The sequence below is a fragment of the Oreochromis niloticus genome, linkage group LG22 (assembly GCF_001858045.2).
Source record: "Oreochromis niloticus isolate F11D_XX linkage group LG22, O_niloticus_UMD_NMBU, whole genome shotgun sequence".
Lineage (NCBI taxonomy): Eukaryota > Metazoa > Chordata > Actinopteri > Cichliformes > Cichlidae > Oreochromis > Oreochromis niloticus.
The window spans coordinates 22,609,239-22,633,819 of record NC_031985.2 but is presented as its reverse complement, the minus strand read 5'-3'; the positions used below and the strand labels follow the sequence as shown (position 1 = coordinate 22,633,819).

General features: G+C 43.0%; 1 protein-coding gene across 6 annotated transcripts in view; it reads left to right on the top strand.

Moving 5' to 3' along the window:
• Window positions 1-23,635, top strand: part of elmo1 (engulfment and cell motility 1 (ced-12 homolog, C. elegans)) — a 99,605-nt gene extending 75,970 nt beyond the window's left edge. For 5 of the 6 annotated variants that reach the window (XM_019350795.2, XM_019350797.2, XM_019350796.2 and 2 more), the window contains 6 exons: window positions 12,150-12,313; window positions 14,484-14,596; window positions 18,149-18,256; window positions 18,630-18,712; window positions 20,835-20,912; window positions 22,034-23,635. In XM_019350795.2, coding sequence (XP_019206340.1) covers window positions 12,150-12,313; window positions 14,484-14,596; window positions 18,149-18,256; window positions 18,630-18,712; window positions 20,835-20,912; window positions 22,034-22,234 — 747 coding nt within the window. In that variant the 3' untranslated portion in view covers window positions 22,235-23,635. Of the gene's footprint in view, window positions 1-932; window positions 1,397-12,149; window positions 12,314-14,483; window positions 14,597-18,148; window positions 18,257-18,629; window positions 18,713-20,834; window positions 20,913-22,033 lie in introns of those variants that run through there. The other variant, XM_013270678.3, reaches the window with a different exon arrangement.
• Window positions 23,636-24,581: the final 946 nt, after the last annotated feature.

Here is a 24,581-nt window from a genome sequence, read left to right as displayed (position 1 = left end):
AGTGCTGAATACTTGTTGGGAAAAAAAAATCCTTGCTCAGGTTTTGTCTACGTTTGGATGTGAAGTGCGTGAGTAAATCTTGATGGCTCTTTCAGTGGCTGCATCTTCACGCTTGATGGAGCATCTGCCCAGTACACACACACACACACACACACACACACACTCTTATGTGAATTTAAGCTCATTTAAGACAAAGGCACAAGGCTTAAAAGAAGCTTAAAACACTATGGCGGTTAAGCCCATGCACACAGCACCACCGCACAGCAGCTGTACATTCTGCCTTGTTGGTTTTTTGAATGTTCAAAAAAAAAGACAAAACATGAGAGCATAAAGGCGTGTGTGCTGTGAGTACATGATGTATGTATGTTTAATAGAGGCAAGTCTGATGCTCCCAGGGCACAGCGCCGACCGTCAGCAACCGTTTCCCCTGTTTCCATAGCAACCGCTGTTCAATTACCTCTGCTGTGCTGCACTACTCTGGCTCTGTGTCGGTAAGATGGAGCCACTGTGCTGCGTGCGTGCACGCTTGCGTTTGTGTGTGCGACAGCATCTATCAGAGACTGTGTCTTGTACAGCTGCCTGTCGTGCCTTCATCCAAACGTCTGTGCTGTGCGCCTCTCCTCTTCCTCCTCTTCTCCACAGGAGTGGGAAAAAAAACACCTTCATCTCTCGCTCTCTCTGCTCAGGCTCTTGGAAAAAAAAAATCCCTCAGTGATGTAGCGGCTTGCTTCCACTCACAAAACCCCTCCTCCTCCTTCTCCCCATCTCTTATCCTTTCCTCCCTCCCTCTTCGTCCAAACTGCTCTCAGACACACACACACACACACACTCTTATCATGTGATCCACTTGCTGCACCACGATTGGTGTCTCTGATCGTGGCGTGTGTCCAATCAGGGCATAAGCCCCGAGATCAACCTAAGCGAAGCAGAGCAGCCTGGCTGATGCTCTTAGAGTCACAGAGGGAGGGAGGAAGGCAAATACAGAGGCATGCAAAAATATAGTAGAATTGAGATGGGTAAAGTTTTATGAAGAGGAAGAAGGCAGTTTTTTTTTTTTTTTTAAATTAAAGAGAACATGCTGAAACAGCAAGTGAAGCAGGAAAGCTGATTTAATAGGATAAACAGATTCGAAAAGGAAAAACAGAAAAGGCAACCTGGAGGTGGTACACAAGCTGTGTTGACAGACAAGTCTCCCCTTATTGTGGCTAACGCTAAAGCTAACTGTCCACAGTCAGCTTGACTGCTCTTCCGAGGAGCCATCTGCTCCCTCCGTCCGTCCTTCCGTCCATCCCTCTCTCGCTGAGCTCTAAAAACTCCCTTTTCCTGGCAAAAGCACGAGGATTCGTCAGCCACTGTGGAGAGTATCACACCACGCTTGGAACCATGGAGGTGACATGTAAGTACTAAGAATGGAAATGAGAATGAGAAAGAGAGGCTGGTTTGCAATTAGCATGGACGGATGGGGCGAGGGGAGGTGGTAGTAAGGGAGGAAGAGGGACTGTTTGTGGTGTTGCCTGGATGCGGAGGAGGAGGCGGAGGATGGAGAGATTGAGGAAAGGAGTAGAAAAAGGCAGGCGTAGATGGAGAAGATGGGACGGGGCAGAGCGGCAGAGAAAAGGGGAGGGACAGATGGGGTCATGTAGACTCGGCGAGGCGTAAACCGGTTAGACCGGGACCCGGATCGCATCCTTTTCATTAGACAGACACAGACTCGGTCACACAAATATAATCTGTTTTATGAGCACACACCCACAGCTACTTACACTCTATGCGCACATTTCCCTGTTCACCTACCCCCCCATTAGACTCCAGGCATCATCTGTGTGAGTGAGTGTGTGTGTGTGTTGGGGGTTGGGTTTTGTTGTTGTGAATGGGATTACTCCACATTACCAACACCCACTGTTTGTCACCAGAGGAATTCAATGCCACTACTACTGCTCTCCTCTACTCCACACTGTCTCTCTCAGCCTTGGATGAGCTTCAACCAGTGTTTTAGCCAGAGGGGTTTGACACAGGATTAGAGCGAGGTCGGCCCCAGACTGTAGAGCAGGCGTCTGTGCAGTACTGCCAGTACCTGATTTTATTTGTTTGGGACACAGTGCAGAGAGGATTGCTGTCACATGTTATGCTGCTCACCCTGTGATTGTGATGATGGATAGCATCTTAGCCGTCGGGTGAACTATACGCTGCTGAGGTTAAAGCTGAAATGATTAATCAGTGAGATTAATATGCTGACTAACTGAAGTTAAATCGAGAACTATTTAGATAGTTTCTTAAAGTCATCCACGGTTTTTGAAGTCTCTTAAATGGTAGGATTTGTTGCCTTTTTTTTGGTGCTAATGTACACCAATGCTATATGTAGGATGTAGTTCTCCCTCTTCAGACTTTCACATGTTATCCCAACTACCCTCCCCTAACTCCCAATTGGTCCCTGCAGATGGCGGCCCCTCCCATGGGCTGGTTCTCCTGGAGGTTTCTTCCTGTTAAAAGGGAGTTTTTCCTTCCCACTCTCACCAAGTGCTTGCTCATAGGGGATCATCTGATTGTTCGGGGTTTCTCTGTATTATTGTAGAGTCTTTACCTTACAGTGCCCTGAGGTGACTGTTGTTGTGATTTGGCGCTAGAGAAATAAAATCAGTAGTAGTAACATCTTTCAGCTGCTTCTTTATTCACAAGTGGTTGCCATAATGGATAGATCAGCATGTTTGATTGTGCACACGTTTATGCTGGATGCCCTTCCTGACACGACCCTTTCAGGGAAATGTACCTTTTCCCCAGTCGGTTTTTGTTTTTTCGTTTAATTAAGAAAAATCTCCGTCTTCTACAACAGTTTCCTGTAACTTGTAAACACGCTGAGATATCAATCTGAATTTTGAGGCACGTGTTTGAAATTTGTGTCCAACAATCAAGGGTCATGACTTACTCTGTGACCCAGTTTGGTAATGACTGATTAAAGTAAAAGGGTTTAACCACAACCAATGCACATTTCTAAGCACTTCAAAAAAAAATGTCTCCCACACAGCATGAAACAGTCAATTAAAAGTCCATCTATATTTTTGAAAATACGCTCAGTCAGTGTGGGATTCTCCTTAAATCATGCTTGTTTATATGTTTACATTTCAATTTTCTGTCATTTTTTTTGAGCAATTAAAATAAACATGCAATACTGAGCCACTCTAGATTTAGCAGAGTATTTCTTGCCAGGGCCAGGATTTATGCCAGCTGCGTCCTGGATCGAGCTTCATTCTGAAGTCATCAATTCTCAGAACGAAAGCATTGCATGTCTCACTTTAAATCAATACTGGAAATGTTTATTTGCAGTTTCAGCCCTGTTGATGATTGTATTCTCTAAGTGACAAGCCGAGCTCTATCACGAAATCCATGTGTCTGGTTATCGGTGATCAGTAAGCTGAACAAGAGACCTCGAGCGTGGTGAAGGTAGCACTTCAGCTAAAGCTTCGTTTTTTTTACTGGTGTTTGACATTTCTGTTCCTGCCTGTGGTGATATAGAGGAGAGTAGATAATCTGCTTTGTTCAGCCATGTTGAAGAGTGACTATCCCAAGTGGGATTATTCACATAGCAATCCCCAAAAGCCCTTGGTACTGTAACTGCAGCTCAGAGAGCCTCTCATCAGCCCAACCCTGATAAATCGCTCCCTTTTTTAGAACAGAAGTGTGGTTTTTAGCTACTATTTCAGCTTTATTTAATGGTGCAGATCAGCTAAGGCCGCTTAATGCAAATCAATGCAAATGATTTCTGACTGTGCTCTTTAGCAAGCGGACACTTCTTTCACTTTGCCAGAAGGTTCCCATAGATGCATGCATACTTGATTAATTGAATGGGTGCCGGTGCGTCCAGTCAGAAGCGATGTGACAGTAATAATTGTGAGTGCAGGTGACGAAGGCTTTGGGCGAGTGCCATGTTTGGATTCCAGAAAGCAGCTCGGGACAGTTGGTGAAAAGTGCTCGCACACGCCGCCATCCATATGCCAACAACCGTGACCGCTGCTGTCCAGCTTTGTATGGAAATGATACGTCTGATGGCGAAAGGGCACCTCCCCCACTCCTCTCCTCTCCCACAGCGAGACCCCTCCTCACTTTGTTATAGCACGCTGGCTTTACGTACCTCAGCAAATCTGCAGATGTTTACGTTCCTCTTTCCTTCCCTCGATTTCTTTTTGTCTTTCTCTCTCCTCCTCCTCCTTAGTCGTGTCTCTTGACCCCTCCCCTTTCTCCCCCTACACCACCACCACCTCTATTGTTGAATTCAGACAGGCTATTTATATCTTTCTGCCTGGCTGCTTCACCTCCCACTCCCTTAATAAGGTTTTCTTTATTGTTTTTTGTTGTTTTTTTTGTGCACGTGAAAGCGAGCGCACACATGTGTGTTTGTAAATGCGCCGCAGCAAAGTGGCGTATTTGTGTCTGAGTCTTTCTACAGAGCACGTGAGGTTGCGTTAGCTTGATGTGTGTGTGTACTTTTGTTGTCCACATGGTTTGAGTTTGTAGCAGGAGGACGGTGTGGATGCTTAGCTGTGTTTCTGCGCTGGGATTTCGTTCTTTTTTTTTATGAGTACATTAGTTTTTCATGACTGTGTGTGTTCCTGAGGGGGTATCTCTGATGTCAGGCAACGTTGGCCCACTCACACTGAGAACACCAAAGCTAAGCTCACTAATCAGACCAGAGAGATCCTCAGTCATTAGCATCAAACCATCTGAGCTGCACAGGCAGAGATGCAGAGCTAACATTTTTTTTGTTGCTGTTTTTGTTGTTTTGTGTCAGGATAGAGATAGTCTTGTCTCATCTTCACAACAACAACACACTGAAAATCAGCAGGGGAAGAGATGAGTAAACTCAAGTTTTCTTGTCTTTTGATGCAGTTATTTATCTATCTCTTCATTTATTTATGTGTGTGTGTGTGTGTGTGTGTGTGTGTGTGTGTGTGTGTGTGTGTGTGTGTGTGTGTGTGTGCCCAGCAGTCAGCAGTATATAAAGTGTTCTTGCAAGAAAAGTCTCTACAAAGGTTTTGTGTGTGTGTGTGGGTGAGACTTATTGTGCATACGTGCTGAAGGCCCTGTAATTAATATTGTATAATAATCCAGTTTTGATCTAACACAGCTTGAATCAGTGATTAATTTAAAGCACCTCCTCTGTCTGTGGATTGATACTCGTATGCGAGCAAAGGAGACAAACCCAGAATCTCTCTCTGTCTGGTGTTTTTTCAATACCTCACTTTCCTCTGCCGACAACAAAAAGACAAGATGTATGATTGCAATTACCACTTTGGACTAAATATGCAAGAGCAAATCATGCACACAAGGATTCACATTGTTCTTCTTTTTTTTTTTTTTTGGCTCTCTGCTCTCCTCCTTCTATTTGATATTTTCTGCAGCAGGTGAGAATTTCTATTCAAGCCGCGTCAGGAGACAGTGGTTGCATACGTAATGGCATAAAGCCTGTTTTGCACAAATCAATTTTTCCACCGCCGTTCTAAATTAAGTGAAGCGCATTAAACTTTACGTCCTGACAATGTCTGGATCCCACTGTGTGTAGAAAATCACTGCTGTTGCATGGCTTCTGCAGCGTCTTCCATATGCTTTTCTGTACAGTGCCAAACTTGCACTTTTAGTGTAAAAGCCCTGTAACTGGCCTAAGTAGGAGCTGGTTGCATTATTTAAGGAGAAGCTGTGTGATTTAGTTTTCCAGACAACTTCAGTCTACCCAGCATTCATGCATAAACGAGTGCTCTAAGGCCCTTTTCTCCCCTTATGCATTACCTCATATAATGAAATAATACCTGATTTTATGTCCTTGATGAGATTGTTAATCACCGCCAATTTACTCACCCCTGTGGGACAATTAATGCAGAATGTTCATATTTCCAGCAACAACTTTGTCATAATAAAACACTCATTAATGCAACGCTGTACACAAGCCAAGGTCAGCGCTCGGCTTTCATCAGCATTTCTTGATAGACTTGCAGTAAGTGGCGATTTCCCAAGCGACTCTCTTCTGCGGTCATCCATATGGGCTGTGCTGCGCCTCACACAGAGCTGGTTGTTGAAAAAGAGCTCCTCTGACAGTTTGTCTCAGCATGCATTGCTAGCCCTCTAAATATGGCAACAACAGCAGCCAACAGCAACAGCCGGTGTCCCATACAGCTTCACTCATGTGGAAGGAAGACTAGAACCGATGCAAGGAAGGTCTTCAGATGTGGTTTGTGGATACATGGAAATATTAGGAATTTCCATTAATTACTCAACTAATTGTTGTGTGTGCTAGTGGTGCTCGCTCCTACTGAGTAATGCTTGGGAGAGGAGGAATACAGCAGCGAATGTGCACTTTAAATGTGCACATTGGGAGTGTGTAGAAGTGTTTTGCCTACAGTACAGTATGTGTGCTTCTCTGTGGTGCAGTAATGCTGTCAAATAGGTCCCCGAGGCATTCACTGAAAGAGAATGGAGCTGCTTTTAAAGTTGCATTTACCCCTCACCACTCTATTTTATTTCATTGAAATACCCAGATATCATGACTCCTTGCATGTCAGCTGTAGGGGGTTTGATACACGATTGAAATTTTAATGGATGAGACTAGCGCCTTATCCTCTCAGCAGAGTTAACATAGAGCCACGACAAAGTTTGTCAGTAGAGTCTAAGAAAAACCAAATGCTGAAGTGGCGCTGTGACTGCCTCGTCTTTGTCATGTCGTTCTGTGTTGCCAAGCAGTTTGTTTAAGGTAACTCCAGTGATTTTCTCAATATTTTCCTTATATACAGTACTGTCCAAAAGCTTTTCTATGCAGGTATGCTTTTACTGCACTGACAGTGTGTCAGGGGCCATGCTGAAAAATTAAACCATTGCCATTCAAAGGCTTTCCAGGTGGTATTGCATGTTGGAAAATCCGATGGTACTTTTCTGTGTTCGATCTCCAACACCACTGACTGAAACGCAGCCTCAAACCATGACTGCGCCTCCACCGTGTTTTACAGATGGCTGTAGACTCTCTCATCACCTCCTCCATACTTAAAGATATGAGGGGTGATTTGAGACTTTTGCACAAAGGGAACATTAACATCCCAGTTATGATAATTATTACTGATATTTAAAGATATATCCTCTGAAATTCCTTTCAGTTGTCCCCTCTGTAACCAGCACATGTATGCCACTGACAGCAGCTAGCATGCAGTTGTTGTTTCAGCTCAAGCTTTCAGTGCTCCAGACCAGTGCGAAGCAGTTAAAGCACAACACTGTGCCAGTGTGTTTGTGCTGTCTGACTCCTGTCAGACAGAGATCTGTGTTTTGTCGTGGCTCCCCAAACGTCTTCTCGCACAGGCTGCAGGGCTGAGTTAGAGCAAGAAACGGCACATTTGGCATTGTTGGCAAAGATTACTGTCACTGTGATTTCGGAAACAGAAACCAGAGTGAAACATTGTCTGCATTTACAAAGGAGGCTCGTCTTAATATGGATTTAATAAACTAGGCAGCTTGCATCATCGATACTGATGTTTTTTTCATGATGTTTTAAAGCTTTGACGTAAGTCGTATTCTACCTATAAATCTTCAGCCACATAAAGATTTATATTTTTCCTTTATTTTTAAACTCTGCCTTTTTATCAGCTTCTAAATTTAATCCAAACTGTACCCACCTCCCCTCTCCAGGCAGCGCAATAAGAAATGGGCATCTTTTAATGTCCATCTCTGTGGCATTGTTTTACTTTCAATGACATCATGGTCAGCTCTCAAGAAGATAATTATTTACTGACATCGTTGCAGGGAGGAAAAATGTAATGAATGATCCCATATATTAATTTTTTTTCTGCTACTCACTTAAAAACCCCCAAATCTGACAGGAATGAACTTGTATGCGCAGATAATTATTGCACAAACACGTGCTGGCATGCATTCCTTTTGTATGCGAGCAAGCGTGCATGTTTAGTCTTCTTCATTTACGGCCCCATTAGCACCGTGTGAGATCGACTTTTTGATTGCTTTCACGGAGTTATCAGCGAGGTCATTATTCTGTGATTACTGCATTGTTACTTTGCCCACCAAAGTCTTACCAGGACAATCTCCAGTTTTTACCACACAGGCGTGAGTGGCGGGTGAGCAGTTGACTGGCAGCTGGTAAATGATGCCATTAGCATCTCTCAGGCAAATGGAACGGCGGCGACAGTCGATTGGTCGTCGAGAAGGGGAAGGTAATTTGTTCCGGCTGAGGCGTTGCCGATGATGGAGAGGCCGACTAGAAGAAAGGAGAAGGAGGACGAGGAGACGGGAGCGTGGTAGACGCGTCAGTGGCCGGCTCTTCATTACATGGACTTGATGGCTCATGGGACAGCATTTAATTACTTTTGCCGACTCTTGCTCTGCTGTCCAACTTCTCTCTTGCAAAGAGCTACAAGTAAGAATCACTGACTGTTGTCTAGAATAGATTAGTGCATGAGGGGGAAAATGGAGAGAGGCAGAAATAAAGATAGAGGCGACGACCGGGATGAACAATTGGCCACTTAAATCATCTAAAGTGTACTTTAAGATGACGCCATTCCAAAAGTGGAGCCTAAATTTGGTGCTGAGGATTTCTCAGCTCAGGCGGTAAAAAGTTTGTTTCAGCGCTGACGTCATCTCACCTCTGCCAAGGTGCTCTCTGAGCAATCGGTGGATAACAGAGAAGGATGAAGATAAAATATTCATAATGCCCTGTTGTGAAAGGACCATGTGGTCGTATTAAATGTGATGAATATTCGCAGTGTTAATTAGCATCAGAGCAGCCACATGGGCCAACAGAATTGTTTTCCCAGTGAAGACATGACTGCAAACAAGGCATATTAATGAACAATCCCCAGAGACAGCTGGGCTGAAACACCAGCGCTGGATGGCGGTCTGTCCCTGGAGATTGAGATTAGGTGAGAAAGCAGGCTACAGGTGACAAGAAGATTCGAAAACGTCATTTCAGGGGTGGTCTTCAGTATACTCCAGATTCCAACTGAAACCGTTTTAGTCACAGTTTTATTGTTTTCTTTATTTTTAAAAAGCTTCTTAGTTGCATAATGTTCCTTAATGGCAACCTGACACCTCATTTGTAATCCTAATGGGGAAATAAATTCATTTTAGGCTTAATTATCACTTTTATAGGCGCGTGTGTGCAAAAAATTTATGATGGGGAAGTCGGTGAGGGTGTGATTAAAAGTAGGGGAAAGGAGTGATGAATCTCTGGTAGCGTGATTGCAAGCTGTGGCTTCATCCATTTGCAATTTTCAGCTCAAAGAGGAGGATGAGGAGGAGGCTGGGGTGAGGGGCTGAAGCTCGAAAGGCAGTCTCGGGGTGCTGTAAACCTGTCACAACCTGGACACCTGTTCATGAAAATATGGCATTCATGTTATGAGGATGCAGAGGTGAGGACAGAACATGGAAAAACAGATGGAGAAGTCATCCAACAGTGGGAATATGGATGTGGATGGATTTATGTCAGTTTAGTCCCGACCGGTGCAGAGGGAAAACGTCAACACTCGCCCTCTGGTGGACACACTTTTTTTTTTTGACATTTACATTTTTTAACCTGTTTATGTTGCACTACTGCACATCAGTTAGTAAAGTGATTCATATCTCATCACTAGAAGAAGCGCCGTTGTCCGTGCAGTTCTTTTTAAATATAATCATAACATTTTTACTCGGTGAGCATGTTGGTTTCAAAGAGCCCTCGTGCACAGCTGTCGGGATTGTTTTGAAAATGATATAATGAGGTCAATATGTTGCATAAATGGGCTGTATCTTCATCCAGTACGGAGCTTCTTTGTGAACAACCAAAGATCCTGATTTCGGCTTTTATGCGCTCCGTCAGGGGGGATTTGAAGGATGCACTTTTGTGCAGTCGCTGATGTTTTGCATTAGTTATAGTGCCACTTAGATTTGGATTACATTAGAGAAAAACCACAAATCCACTAATGCGAGTCTGTGTCTGGGCTTTGTGAATGAATCACACTGCATATGGTCAAAGTCTCAGCTCTGCAAGTGATTCTTCAGAGGAATCTAATGGCCTGTCATATCTGGTCGCTAAAATGTACTAATTTCAGAGGCCAGCTGTAACATTGCCAGTGTGCTTGCGGCTCTGTGTAACTCTCTCTCTGACCTCCTGACACTCCTTGTCTCCTTGCTTGTCACCTTTTTTGCATGTGTTTAGTTCCCAGGATTAATTTGTTGCCCATTAGTTTGGAAGTCAGTCATTACCGCCTCCAAACATATTTTATTCCAAAAGTTAATCCCCAGATTAAAGTTTGTAATCGGTTACGAAAATACTTTTTTTGTGGTTAAAGCTTAATACCAGCATTTTACCACAAAACCCCATCAGATCTAGAATTAGACATGGGTTAAGTCCTTTTTCTGGCAATATTGCTGAGCAGCCCCAACTTCCCCACAGGAGACTTTGGGTCCAGGCCTCCTCTTAATGCTTTTTAACACAGAGAGTACTGCTGATTCTGATCTAAGAGGATTAACTTCAATCGCCTGCGTCATCTGGAGTGTTTTTGTTTTTTGGTGCCGAGCTGCGGTTTATTCTGTGCCTACTACACTTTCACTAAGTCCAGCCTTCTATTTTTAATGCCCTCACCCCTTTGCTCGATCTGACTAGTGTCAGGCCACAGGTTTGCAAGTTGATGAGTAATCGCTTTGCAGTAAAAACAAACAAGAATAATATTACGTAAGACTATGTTTGGGATCTTAGCTGGGTTTTGGCATAGCTGTTAAGAATGGGAAGCTGAGAGATTTCACCGATCATGAATGTAGAAGTATCCACTTGTTCTGTGCACACGTAGCGCAAAACATGATCTCAAACTCTCATCATCTCCTAATTTAATAAAGTTTGTAAGAAAGCGTCTCCAGAGGCTGGAAACAAGTGTGCTCTTAAGCACTCGATCAAGCCAAATCAAAGAGAACAGAAGGCGGACATTATTTCTTTCCACCACCTCCGTGTGATTTCATCTAGCGAATCAGCATCCGCAGGCTCAGACGGCGCTTCTGACAAAGTTGATCTGTCATCGTATCTGCCGTCACATCATCTCCAGTTAGTGGAGGAGCAGTGCTTAGCCAGAGAGAAACGGTAAAAAGTGTTTTTGAATGAAAGCTGCTCTCCGTTTTTGAATGTTCTGTTTGAAACTTTTCAGGACGTTTTCAGTCAGATTCCTTTTTTGTGTGTTGGGCAAATGCGTTCACAGATGAAGAAAATTCAGGATCTTTGGATCACACCAGTGTTAACGTTCTAATTATGCAAACTGCAAATCACTTGTCAGAGCACAAAGTTAAATGGAAGCAGCTGTCATCGAGTGTGTGAGCACAGGACTAATTTTCTAAAATGCTTCAGTGTGACTAGAGAAGGATGAAGAGCTTTTATATGCATAGCCAGCGTATTACTGTCAGTTTATTACTGGTCCTAGCTTTTGTGTGGTCACCGGTACCCATGCTTTAAGGAAAGAAAAAAGAATCATCAAGCATTCTTTATGGTTTCTGCCACTTTTGTTATGTCATGATAGAAAATTGTATAAGCTCTTCATTTTTCAGAGAATTTCCTTTGCTATCAGTTAAATATTTTTCACAGAGTGCCGCACACCAACACGTCAATTCTTATTGCACAAGCAGTTAAAAGAGATCATTCATTGGTCCGGGTTTGTTGTCTCTGTTGTCATTGCTCACTTCAGACAGTGTGCAGATGCTCCAAAATAAATAATCCAGAAATGCTTTTGATGACTTTGAAGAACACTCCTATCGCGCTTCTGCACCCATTTCCAAGCAACTGGTTTTAGCTGAATTTTAATACTGTGAGCAAGTTCTATCATGTATTTCCCCGATATAAGATACCAGGACTTTTATTCGACTACCCGCTGCTAAACTGATCTCCTTTGCTCTTTTTCTACTTGATGCCCAATGAACCAGACTGGATTAGAAGCTCAAGTTCTGGAAAAAATAAAAGGCATAAATCCTTTTGGAGTTAAACGCTCCCCTGAGCCTAAAAGTTGGGTGGGGTTAGAGTCAGGGGGGGTGATTTTGACTTCCTGTGTCTTCTCAGATGTAGTACACGCTCTCTGTCTTCACCCATTATGTCTCCTGCACCCTCTATAATCTCATCTTGCTCTCTTTTGCTTCTCTGCTCTGCTGTGCAGGTAATGCAGGTGGTGAGGGAGCAGATCATGCGAGCACTCACTGCCAAGCCTAATTCCCTGGACCAGTTCAAGAGCCGCCTGCAGAACCTGAGCTACACAGAGATCCTGAAGATACGTCAGTCTGAAAGGATGAATCAGGAAGACTTCCAGTCCCGCCCCATTCTGTGAGTCATGCAGTCATTTTTTTTTGGTTTGTTTGTTTGATTTTTGGGTTTTTTTGCATAAACTCCAAACTTACAAAAGCATGCATTTGACAGAGGGTTATATTGTTTGAAGCGTTACACCAAAGCTCTCAAAAACAGCAGCCAAATGCTTTATTTAATATGAATAGTAGCTACTAATATTTTATTCATGCATGTTGTAGAGCTTTGCAGGAAAAGCCACTCTGAAAACAATGAAAACTACAGCTAAGTGATATTCCTGCTGGTATATGGAAGTGCTGTTCTTTTCATCTACCTGATCAGGACCCAAATGAGAGCATAATATGTGTCTACAAATAGCTGTAGTACTTTTCTCCTGATCTCCAACTTGGCCCACAGCAGGTTACGTCTGCGCTTTGCTCTCATAATTGAAAATATGCATAAAATTCAAATTGTCTGCAAACGGTATTCCAAATGAATACTCCATTAATGACCCTCCAGCTCACTGCGCTCGGAGAGCTAGCCCGTAATAGATCACTCATTCAATGATCGTTGATGCAGGTCCGGTAATGAAGAACATTGTTTTGTCCTGCCTATATTTAATGGAGTAGGTAGCACTATTGAAAAATCGTTGCATCAAGAGAGCTTGTCCCTTTGAAGAGTAATCAATGCCTTAGCCAAGGGCTTATTGAATCAATATTGGAGGGGTGGAGATCAAACTTTAGTAAGCAATTAAACCCAGTGAAAAAAGTAACATAAAATAAAGAAAGTTGCACAAAAGTTTTTATATAATCATATTTAACAGATTGGTTTGAATCACTTTCCTGGTTAATCTAGCACACACCAATTCATTGCCGCGTCCTTCATTAATGAGGAAAAGATGAGATGCGCCCAGTCTATGTGAAGTGATTTAAAGCCAAGTGAAAATGAAACGGCATGTTTCACAGCTGTGGAGAAGAGCTGAGCATCGCAGAGTCTCTTCTAAAGACTGCCGTCGGTGTTTGCCTCTAATCTTTATAGCACAATTAAGAATTGTAAACACAATGAGCTGAGCACGTCAGACCAGATATTTAAACGAGCCCTGCTTTACTCGCTGCGACCGCTCGCACTTCTCTACTACAAATTATTGGGAGGAATGAGTTAAGACATCAAAAGAAGGTGAAGCGACACTTTCGTGGCTTCACTTCAAAGCTGCCCGTCTTCGTAGACGTTCTGAGCTTATGGATTATTTTATATAATTTAAGGTGTACAAAATCTACACGTAATAAGTGGCCAAGTGCACATTACCAGGAGGCCCGTGCCTCATTACTTTCATCATTTAAACACTTGTTAACAACCACAGCCTTCTTTGCAGAGGTCCGTTCGTACAAGACGTCCAATTTTCTGTGACTTTCTCCATTTGCCAGAAAGAATGGATTCAAATTAAAACTGAGGAGCTGCTTCCCGAGAAGACAAAGCAACAAAGTAATCTGAAACTCTGCAAAAGCAGCCTCGCCCGCGTCGACCTCAGTCATGAGCGCGGTGCATGAAGTGGTAAAGACGAGCTGTCATCGTCCATCCTTTCCCAGCCATGCCTTTCTCACTAGCTGTTTCTTTAACGATGTCAGAGTGAATGTCCTAACACAGATCGGTGTAATGACTGGAATCACCAATGAGGCAAATACATGCCCAGAGAGGGCCAAGCAGGGAGACGGATGAAGGGAGGAAAGAGCGAGTGAGCCTGAAGGAAGACGACGACGCGATCAGGAACGCCGAAACATAAAATTCTCACAGTCAGTAATATTTCTACGATAGAAAACAAATGTATAGTAAATGTGATGAGAAAGGACTCGGCTGTAATAATGATGGAGAGCGGCACCGCTCAGGCAGATGATATACATAATTCATGTTGACCGGTGCTGTGTGCTCTGCATTCGTATGCAACGGAAACAACACACATACATGAAGCTGCATGAATAAACGAGAGGAAATCGAGCAGACGCTTCAGAGACACAGGTTTCCGCTGATCCAACCTTACGAGATGCTGTGACATATTTGCTGTGAAAGTGTGTGTGTGTGTGTGTTTTGGCCCTCTCGGTTTCATTTCCAACAATCTTGTGGCTTCGCCGTCACCGGCTCGCCACACCGGATGGGTGCGGTTAACGGGATTTAAACAATTCTCTTAAAGCACGGGTGTGCGCTTGTTTTTCGGCAGGGAGCTGAGAGAAAAGATACAGCCGGAGATCATGGAACTGATCAAGCAGCAGAGGCTCAACAGGCTGTGTGAGGGCACTTGCTTCAGGAAAATCAGCAGTCGCAGGAGGCAAGGTGAGGCAAAGCATTCACACACATGCACGCACACAGGAGCAAACAGGAATTTACAACCATGCAAACTTGACTTTTGGTCATAGGCGTCAGAATCCACTGCCACGCCTCTTGGTCCACAAAAGATCTGCTTCTGTTTCCTCCTTTGTCTTCTTCTGTTCTCCGTTTCCATCGCCTTACTCTCTTTTCCATGTGAAAACACCACAGGAGATATTTTATCTGAGGGGAATCTTTGAAGCTGTGGACTGCTGTGCATCTGCCGTCATGATCGCTCAGAAGTTTTCTGGCTCTCCGAGCCTTTGAGGCAGACACATAGTGAAACTCTGCCTCTCTCCTCGCTGCATACAGAAAAGCAGGAACACGCGTGTCTGCCTTGAGGTGCACGCGCGGTGTCTTCCGTTTCTTTTTGCCCCTGCACATACATGGAAAGGGCGCGCTAACAAATGCAAAGACGCATGAAGCCAAAAGCCCTGTAAACACACTTCTGTTTGCTCTTCTTCAGACACATTTGAGGGAAAAGCTTTGAGTGGAAAGAATGAAAGATGACTGTGATAATCCCCAGTTCTACACTGCAGAGGATGTGGTGAAAATGGCAAGGCGGTGTATTACCTTTAGAGAATAACACGAGTGTGTTGTTCAGGAGATATTAGGGCGCTCCCATTTAAAGCGGCACAATGGAGATGAGAGCAAAAGGAATAAAAATTGAAAATCCGGCAGACTGCTTGCATACGAGTGCATTCAAATCATTCCACCTAATATCGCGTTTCACACTCACTGCCACGGGAGAGAAGGTAAGCAGAGAGGAATAAGAGAAGCGGGAAAGAGAGGAGTAGCAGGTATAATATACCGCTCTTCACTCACAGAGGATTTAATCTGCCTGAGGCCTCATCCCTTCACTCTTCTGTCCCCCCACCTTTCCATAACCCCTCTCTGCCACTTTTGCCTCTACAAATACATTAAATTTAAAAAAAAAAAGAGCCCAGTGACAAGCTTAGGATGTGGTTTTTGGTTCGCTGTTATTGCATTGCTGTCAGAAGCTACCCTGCAGGAACTGTACTTTTCAATAAGGCAAATCAAACTGACTGACCGAGTTTAGACCTCGTCCTCTTTTTCCTTCCATGCACCAATTTATTCTGGCATTTTATAGCCTGATCACTGATACATTCATCTTGGCAGCTGTCATCCAGATGTTGTCATAGCCGGATGATGGAAACGGAGAAAAGAAACACAGAAGTGGGGGAGAAAAACAATTGAGTTAAAAAGATTATTCAGGACAGACGTTCAGGTGGAAACCGTCAGCCGGATTAAGTATCTGATCTTCTTCGCCGCTTGTGGCCGACTGATTTACGCTTGTCTAGGTTTTCCGGAGCAGCATGCTGTGATTGAGCTCATATTACCATATCATGGTCATCATTACCTCACAGAGATCCTAGAAAGCTTCTCAGTGGAACTGTGAACATGCAGCCTTTGTGGATCCTATACAAAAAGAAAGCACGCTGGACCCTTTTGGAACACGAGTATATGTAAAGCTATTTTGGAGCCCTGCTGGATCTGATTGAGCACACCAGCCTGTGGGGTTCCACCGGCTTTAATCTGGTGCAACAGCACGCTAACTATAGCCAAGTCATCTAGCTGTAGCTGATATCGCCTCTGAGGAGATTGCCGTTTATCCACAACACTCCTGCACCCTCATTCGTCAGCGTCTCTCTGTGGCTTGCTTTGTATCCTTCCTCTGCACGTGTGAATTTATACATTCTTTTTTTGCTTCTTCCTTCATTAATACATCTTGCTCCTATCTGTTTTCCCACTCTATCTAGATCTCTAAGGCTTTGTTCTCGTGCCGGTACTGACAGCAAATCCATGCATTGAAATGTGAGAAGCTCCTCTTCTTGCAAAGTTTAAGGAAGCAATGCCACTACAAGGCTGGTGTATATAAGCGATCATGCTTAACTAGTCAAAATTTTCCTTTATCTTTGGTGCCTTTCTTAGACAGATTTCCCAGTTATTACTTTATTAACTCTCTGTATGCTGGAAGTGTTTATTTTATACATGCAGTAAATTAGATGGGCTCTTACTGTCCCCTCACACAGTCCTCGGCACTCCACGGCTTCTTGTGTGATTATTTCAAAGACTCTCGTCCCGACATAAAATATTAATTAAGCTGACTTCAGTGCATTTGAATCCTCTCTCTACTCCCCATGCTGCCCATTACAGGAAAACACTTTTTAAAAGGTCAGCTTGATGGCACTTTAAAGTTGGAAAGAGTGCTATGTGTGCCGTCTTAAGTGCAGGATACTGCAGGTACTTTGTGTAAATGCTGCTTTAAAGCAAAAGCAAACTTTAAAATTTGACCTAATTCTGTTAAACGTTATCGCTCACCAATGTTCTGGTTGCTGACTTTGTGATTGTTACGAGTGATGCGAGAGATAAGTCTCAGATCAAAGACAGCAAGAAGACGAGCATACACTGCTGCGCAGACACACCCTATCAGTTAAGATGAGCAGTTTGAGAGCCTCCCATCCCCTCACAGCCACTGCGCAGATCTCTTATCAACTCCCTGTGGACCAGTGCCACTCGAACCAATGGCCTGGCAGCACCAACTGTCTATTTTCAGCAATTAGGATTTGGACTGTGCACACACCGAGCAGAACTCCTCAGTCTGTGCACGCTTTCTGCCAGCTCAGCTCGATGCCCACCTTGCCAGATAACGGCTGACAAACACCAGGCTGGAGGCAGAGGCTGCTGATGGAGACAGCTGGTGCTGATGCTGCTGGAGGACTGCTCAGGAGAGCAGCCATGAGAAAAACCCACCAACACGATTTTGACTTGAAGAGTCCTCTTAATGGTTACAATGATGTGACAACCTATGCACAGTAAATCCAGATCAGCTTGCAGCCTTTTTTTACTCACTTAATTTTAGGCCATATTCTCTGTTTTTTTAAATAATCAGATAATATTTTGCTGTCGTATATAGCTGATATAATTGAGGCTTTATCTTTGATAGCCTTTGTAATGTTGGATGTGAGCTTTGATTGCCTTTTAGAGAAAACCTTAGCTTTTGATATTAAAACACTGTAATTTTTTACCTCATTTCCTCAGTCTTCACAGAAAAGTAGCTTGGATCCCATGTCTCTGCCAAGGACCCGATATACACTTTAACTTGTTTAATCAGGTCACAGTTAAGGTTTCATGCTCTTTTGAGCCTTTTGAGTGAGAGTTAAAGAAACCCGGATGTCCTTTTGTGATCTTGAATCAACCGTGTTTTCTGCTGTTGAGTCATTGCTCGGTGATGAAGGCCGCCGGTTTTGTTGTTGCCCGTCCAGATCCCTCCCTCCCTGCCTAGTGGAGATCATCATTGCCCATCTGTGGATTTTCCTCAAGGCTGTTTTATTTTTTGACACATATTTTTTGCCATGCTAATTTTCTCTGCTGTTGATGAGTCATGCAAATCCATACCCGTGTGATGCCTTTGCCAGCTTCTGCTTATTTCATAACACCTCTAAATCTGCTTCTTACTCCCTTCTGTCTTCCTGTCTTTCTCATCATTTGTTCTAGATAAGTTTTGGTACTGCCGTCTGTCTCCGAATCATAAAGTCCTGCACTACGGAGATCTGGAAGAGAGCCCTCAGGGCGAGGTGCCCCATGACTCTTTACAGGACAAACGTGAGTAAAACCTTTAATAGTTTTTTTTACAGTATTTTTGCACAATTTCTATTTAACTGCCTTCCCAATGACTTGCAGAGGAAAATATTTATCAGTATTCTATGTTTATTTCCTGCAAAAATGTGTGTCTTGCTGAACTCAGAGACGAGCAGCAGTCACCGACACTAACAGTTGGCTTTTTACAGACAGTGTTAACATCAGTTTCTCTTGTAGGCCTTGCACACTGACAGATTTGGGGAAAATTTTAAGTTTTAATCACTTGGAGGAAAAAGGGGAAAAAAAAAAAACAAGAACCCATATGGGATAGCACAGTTGTCAAGGGGATGATGATGTTGTTGTTGTTGTTGTAAACTCACTTCTGTCCTCTCTGCAGTGCCTGTGGCTGATATCAAAGCTGTTATCACTGGCAAAGACTGTCCTCACATGAAGGAAAAGGGAGCCCTGAAGCAAAACAAGGTGTGTGTGTGTGTGTGTGTGTGTGTGTGTGTGTGTGTGTGTGCGCGCGTGCATATACATGCATGTGCACATGTGCATGTGTGTGGGCGGGTGGGTGTGTATCCAGGCGAGAGAATGAGTTCCTGTGGATGCGAGAGTTGCATAACGAGGACGCCGGTTACATAATTTTGCTTTAGGAAATAACACAATAACTTGCGTCTCAGCGCTCTGCACAGAGACGTCTCCGTTAGAGGCCTCGCGTAGAAATAAGTCACTGAATAGTCCGTTAGTTACAGACGACAATTACGCTAAAGGCGCTAAAAACGTGCTGGCATCTTTTCTTCGCTGTGAAGGTGTGATAGTAACGTTTGGGCGCGCCCTCTGCGGTGCCTCAACCAGGATGAAAGAGCCATCATGTCTGCATCTGTGTACACATCAGCTCTTCCTCGTTCGTACTTTTCCTCTGCAAACCTTCGGCCCCCACCCACGGGACTCCGATATATTGGATCTTGGATAAATAGCCTTGAAGACAAAGGAGCACGCCTCCTCTCTGCTTTGTCTCTTTTATTACCTTGTCGATAAGCGCAGGTCTAGGAGAATGACCTGAGGGGGGTCTGTGGGCTGTCTAGCAGGCCTGTCCCAGCCTTGTGAATGAGAACATAAGCACATTTCATTACTCACTGTTAGAAGACCAGCCAAAGTCACCTCTACAGACTTGGGAGCAGAGCAGGCAGTGCACCGTTTGTGGGACACTGGAAGAATAGAGAAGTGCGAAGTGTTTCCATATTATCTCCCAAATTCCTCCAGATATGTCGTAAGCGCTTCCACGTGTCTCTAACGTGGATGCCATATTTCCCTCATTTCTGACACCTGCTTTAGCTGTTATTATGATTGCAGTAAAAGGGACGCCTGTCGTCTGTGCTCCGTCATCCGTCTCATTTCCGAATCGCGCCTTTACAGCTTTACGTTACAGCGTCACACAAATGATTGGAGGATATATGACAAGTGTGGATGATTGCATGCTGTATTTCCATAATGTTCCAGCAATTTATAATGGGACCAGTTTATGTGGGCAAAAAAATCATCATCATCTAAAAAGCAAGTGCACATTTATTATTTTAAAAAAAATATATTGTGGGAAAGAGGACATTAAATTAACCCATTACCAAAAAGACTGCAGCACCAGTAAAATGTGCATGCACTTAATAAGTTCATAAAAAGAAAAGCAGAGCAGTAACAAATGAACACGATCTGTCTTTTAATTGCACCAAAAAAGAGAGGAATTAGCTTTGAGGTCATAAACCTGGAAAAACTAACAATGTTGTTCGTTTAATGTGGGTATAACACTCATTTCCTGCTTACCGCTGAAACGCTCAACAACTGTTTCATGAAGTGCACGGACACCCTCAGGAAGAACTTGATCTACAGTACCCAAAAACCAGTCACACTCCATCAGCTGTTCTTTGAGTTAAGTAATTATAACAGGTTCTTTACCTATAAGTAGCTAACGCATTGAATTAAGTGGGTAAATATAGTAACGACTGCCCTTTTAGATGCTCACCGTGTGAGTGTGCAGCTTAAAGCAGCTGCACAGAGTAGAGAGAATTACTCTCAGCACTACTTTGTTTTTTTTTTCCTCTCTGAGTCAAATCTGACCACAGATTCTTTTAAGCTCTCCCCGGCTCCAGGCTCAGCCTCTGACTGAGTAATCCCCTACTGGCTTCGTAAAACCAGACGCTAATTTCACACAGATAAATTACTTGCATACATCTACAAATCTGGCTCTGTCACTACATTGTCCTCCTTCTCCGTCCAGTTAATTTCATAAAAGAGACCGAAGTGAATTTGTCTTTTTTGTCTCCGATCCGCAGCCCCTGCTGTTATTTTACAATAGCTAATATAAAAAGAGCCCTACATGTATCCCAATGTGCAGCTGATATAACAGATGGTGATGGGACGTGGAGGAGAGCAGGATCGCGCTAGTATGGCAGCACTGTACTGTAAATCTCACCTGGTATTTCTTCTTCTTTTCTTTTTTTGCTTCTACCTCTCTCCGTCCCACCTCCTCCACTCTCGCTCGGTCTTTGCACCATTTTCTCCGCCTCACATTCTCCCTCCGCTTTTCACTCTGTCCTCTCTGCAGGAGGTGTTAGAGCTGGCCTTCTCTGTCCTCTACGAGTCGGACGAATACTTAAATTTTATCGCTCCTGACAAGCATGAGGTAAGCTGACCCTGCAGTTGTTGACGGTGTCACACAGAATGAAGGTGTGGGATTACGCATAGAGACCCTATGCATGGTTTATGCAGGTGTAGAGCTGACACTTAGTGGAGAGATGGCTTTATGGACAGATATAATTTCATCGAAAAACAAGTATAAAGACCAAAGCTGTATGTCAGGCTTATGTCATAAACATTAGGACCCTTCAACATGATTTTATTGCTTTTTTTTTTTAAGTTTTATCAACAAAAGAGTGGTTTGTATCATCCAATGATTGTCGATATGTGGGATATAGAAGATAAAAATAAGTACACTCTAAGAGCAGCCAGGTGCTGCTAATTGAATACAGCTGATTAACTGATCATCAGTAAGTGTGACGATCCCTCTAAAAGCAGAAGTTTTGGGAGTTTGCTGGTCTGGAGCATTCAGGTGTGTTAACAGAGTGTCATTTTAGAGAAGCAATCATTGCTACCTATCAGTCTGGGAAGGTTTATAACGCCATTTCTAAACATAAAGTCCAGCATTATACATCATATAGGCATACCTATCTGGTGCCATATATGCGGTATATATTCCTGTTTTTGTGCCTGCTTTTCATCTTCATTTGTTTAGCTTTGTTCTTGCTGTTATGCCCGTGTAGGTAAAGTGAAAAAAAACTTGTTTTGTGATATGTAAAGCATAACAGAACTGTTTAAATGGTGCAGATGAAACAATGAGGGTTCTTAGTACACCAGCCTGTTTGCCGTTAGCTTGGAATGAACTTTATCTGGACTTCTGACTTGACAATGACTCGACCCAGTTTACTTGACTTAATTTTAGTTTGCCCCAAAAGACTTTAAGACAGCTCTACGTATAAATAACTGATAATCCTTGGGGAATGTGGCAAATAGAATTGCAATGTTGGTGGTTTTTTATAGATTGGGGCCAAATATAACTCACCGTAAACAAAGGTGTAATGCCTGAAAGCTTTCACTGAGGAATGTAGAAACTTTTTGCCCTTTACGAAACAGAGAAAACACCTTCAGAAGAGTAGATTTTAGAGGTTTTGTTCTTTGTGCCGTACCTTTTTTTTAACCATTCTTATGAAAATTATAATTAATGTGCCTCTGCCCGTCTCTCCGCAGTATTGTGTGTGGACAGATGGTCTGAATGCCCTCCTGGGTAAGGAGATGACCAGCGAATACACCAAATCTGACATGGACACCCTGCTCTCTATGGAGATGAAGCTTCGCCTCTTGGATCTAGAGAACATCCAGATTCCAGAGGCCCCGCCCCCGATTCCCAAAGAGCCTAGCAACTATGACTTTGTTTACGACTGTAACTAGCTGTACGACCCCACAAGCCCGAACCCGAAACAAACCCTAAACCCACTGTATTCACTGGACCGGTCCCCTTTTCTTATAAACTGGAACAAGAATAAATAATTAAAAAAAACATATAATATAAAAAAATGAACTGTGATTGAAAGAAAAAAAAGGATTTCTTGAACTATTTCCCTCTTGCTTCTTGCTAGACGTTTATAAGGGAGAAGATGGTGCGTATTAACATTAACTGTTTGCACTTGAGGGACTTGGGGGTCGATGCAGAGTCATCACGTTGCCATGGAGAAGAGAAACCAGGAAGTGTTTGTTTGGCCTGTCGTTGGTCGCCCCACGTCTCCTCCTCCTCCTTCTTCTTCTTCACTCTCCTCCAGTGTCTGGTGTTTGAAAACATTCCCCCTTTTCTTCTTCTTGGCTGCGGCGCTCACTGTCATTTTGCTTCAAGAATATTGTGGACAAAAAGCTTAGAAATTCCAATGGATTGTCCTTCCTTTATGTTCATGTTATTATTTTTCCTCAGGGCTTTTTTCAGGAGGGGTGAAGGCTATAGGGATCAAGAATGGTGGTTGTGTGATTTAGGAGCAGGGAAGGACGATCGGGCGGGGCGGGGGGCGTCAACTTCCCAGTAGTATTTCCTGTCACATTCCCACTTACAGTAGGACAATTGTGGCAGCTAAGTGTTTCCCAAGAGGCTGAATTACCTTTTGAGATGAATACTTTTTAAAACAGAAAGAGAAAAAATAGCGTCGTCTGTCTACTCTGCCCTGCTTCACATGTAATAGAGACTGTTAGAAAAAGTCAATCCTTGAAATCCAGGCACTGTACTACAGTAAAAAGCCTCTTTTTGAAATATAAATGTAATTATCCCACCACTGCTTATTGCTTATTGTACACACCTACACAGTGGCTTTGCCATAGAACAACTGTAAAAGCGCCACCATTGTGCAACACGCGCTCAAACACACACTTGTCTCTCGCTCGTTTGGGTCTCTCGTTGTAAAGACTGCTGTACACAACATTCCTAAGCAATATTTTAGCTTTTTTTTTTGTTTCGTTTATCATTTGTAAAATGACTATGATTTAGTGATTTTCCTTTAGAAAAACGAAAAAGAACAAAAATTGTGAAAGTGCCAGGTAGTTAGTGTTGCAAAATGTAAGTTAGTATTTGATCAAGGGAAGTTGACATTTTTTGTGTATGTTCAGGACCATATGGCCACAAAATTGAGAGTTTATGTATTTTTTTAATTTAAAAGCAGATCGTGGTTGTTATTTCTAAGTATGATTTATATATTCCCCCCTCCCCCTTCCTATTTAATGCCTTCAGATTGTTTTTTTTCTTTAGGATTTTTTTCAAAGCCCCTCAAAACTGCTGTTTACATTAAAGGTTTAAGAACTGTAACCAGTTTACACTGTGCCTCTCTTCATTCACAAAGCACAACCGCAAAGGTCCAAGACATGATTCGTGATGAAAAGCAGTAATAGTAATTTTTCCTTTTAACAATGAAAGACACATCGCTATAATTAATAGGTAACGGTCCTGGAGGCAATCTGTTTTTAATGGAACAGATAAAACAAGATTAACTATAACACAAATGAAAGCACTTCGATATTATCTGATCAAATCGCATGTTGGCACAGGATTCAATTCACAGGCATGTGAAGGAGTTTTGTGTCAGTCTGCATCTGGACACTGACTTTAAGATCATCAATGTCAAACAAAGCTACACGAATGCAAAACCATTTTAAGAGAAGTTACCAGACTTTGATGAAGTATCACAATATGGTCCTAAATTATTCTTGGCTTTAAACTTTAAAGTTTGCTTGATAAACCCAGATCCAGCACCAGGGTTCTTCTGGGCTCTTCTACATGGATATGTGATACAAGATTTCGCCAAACCAACTTGTCTGGACCAGACATATTGGAACTAAGTTAAGTGGGTGTTTTCCAGTGTGTTTACCTCAGTCCTTCCTTGGTTCTTGAGTTAACCAGGTTTTTTTTCTCCAGTGCAACTCGGTCTGTAGATGTCTTGGTTAAATCCTCAGTTTCTAAAAACAGTCAGACTCGCATCTTGATATCCTTACGAACTTTTCGTTGACCCTGACAAGCTTCCGCAGTATAAATCGAGTCCTTCATTTCAAATGCCACCAAACTTTTCAAGATTTTTGTCAGACTCTCTAGCAATTAAAGTGGTCTTGAGCAAAGGTTTAAAGACCTTCTTTGGTCATTGGCTACTTTTTCACTCCTTTTCAGTCCAGTCCTTTGTACCTGAAATTTTTGAAAGTGATGTTTTGGTTTGTTTTTGAAGCCGCTTTATAGTGACTTATCACTCAAGCATTAGAAAAAAGCACCTAA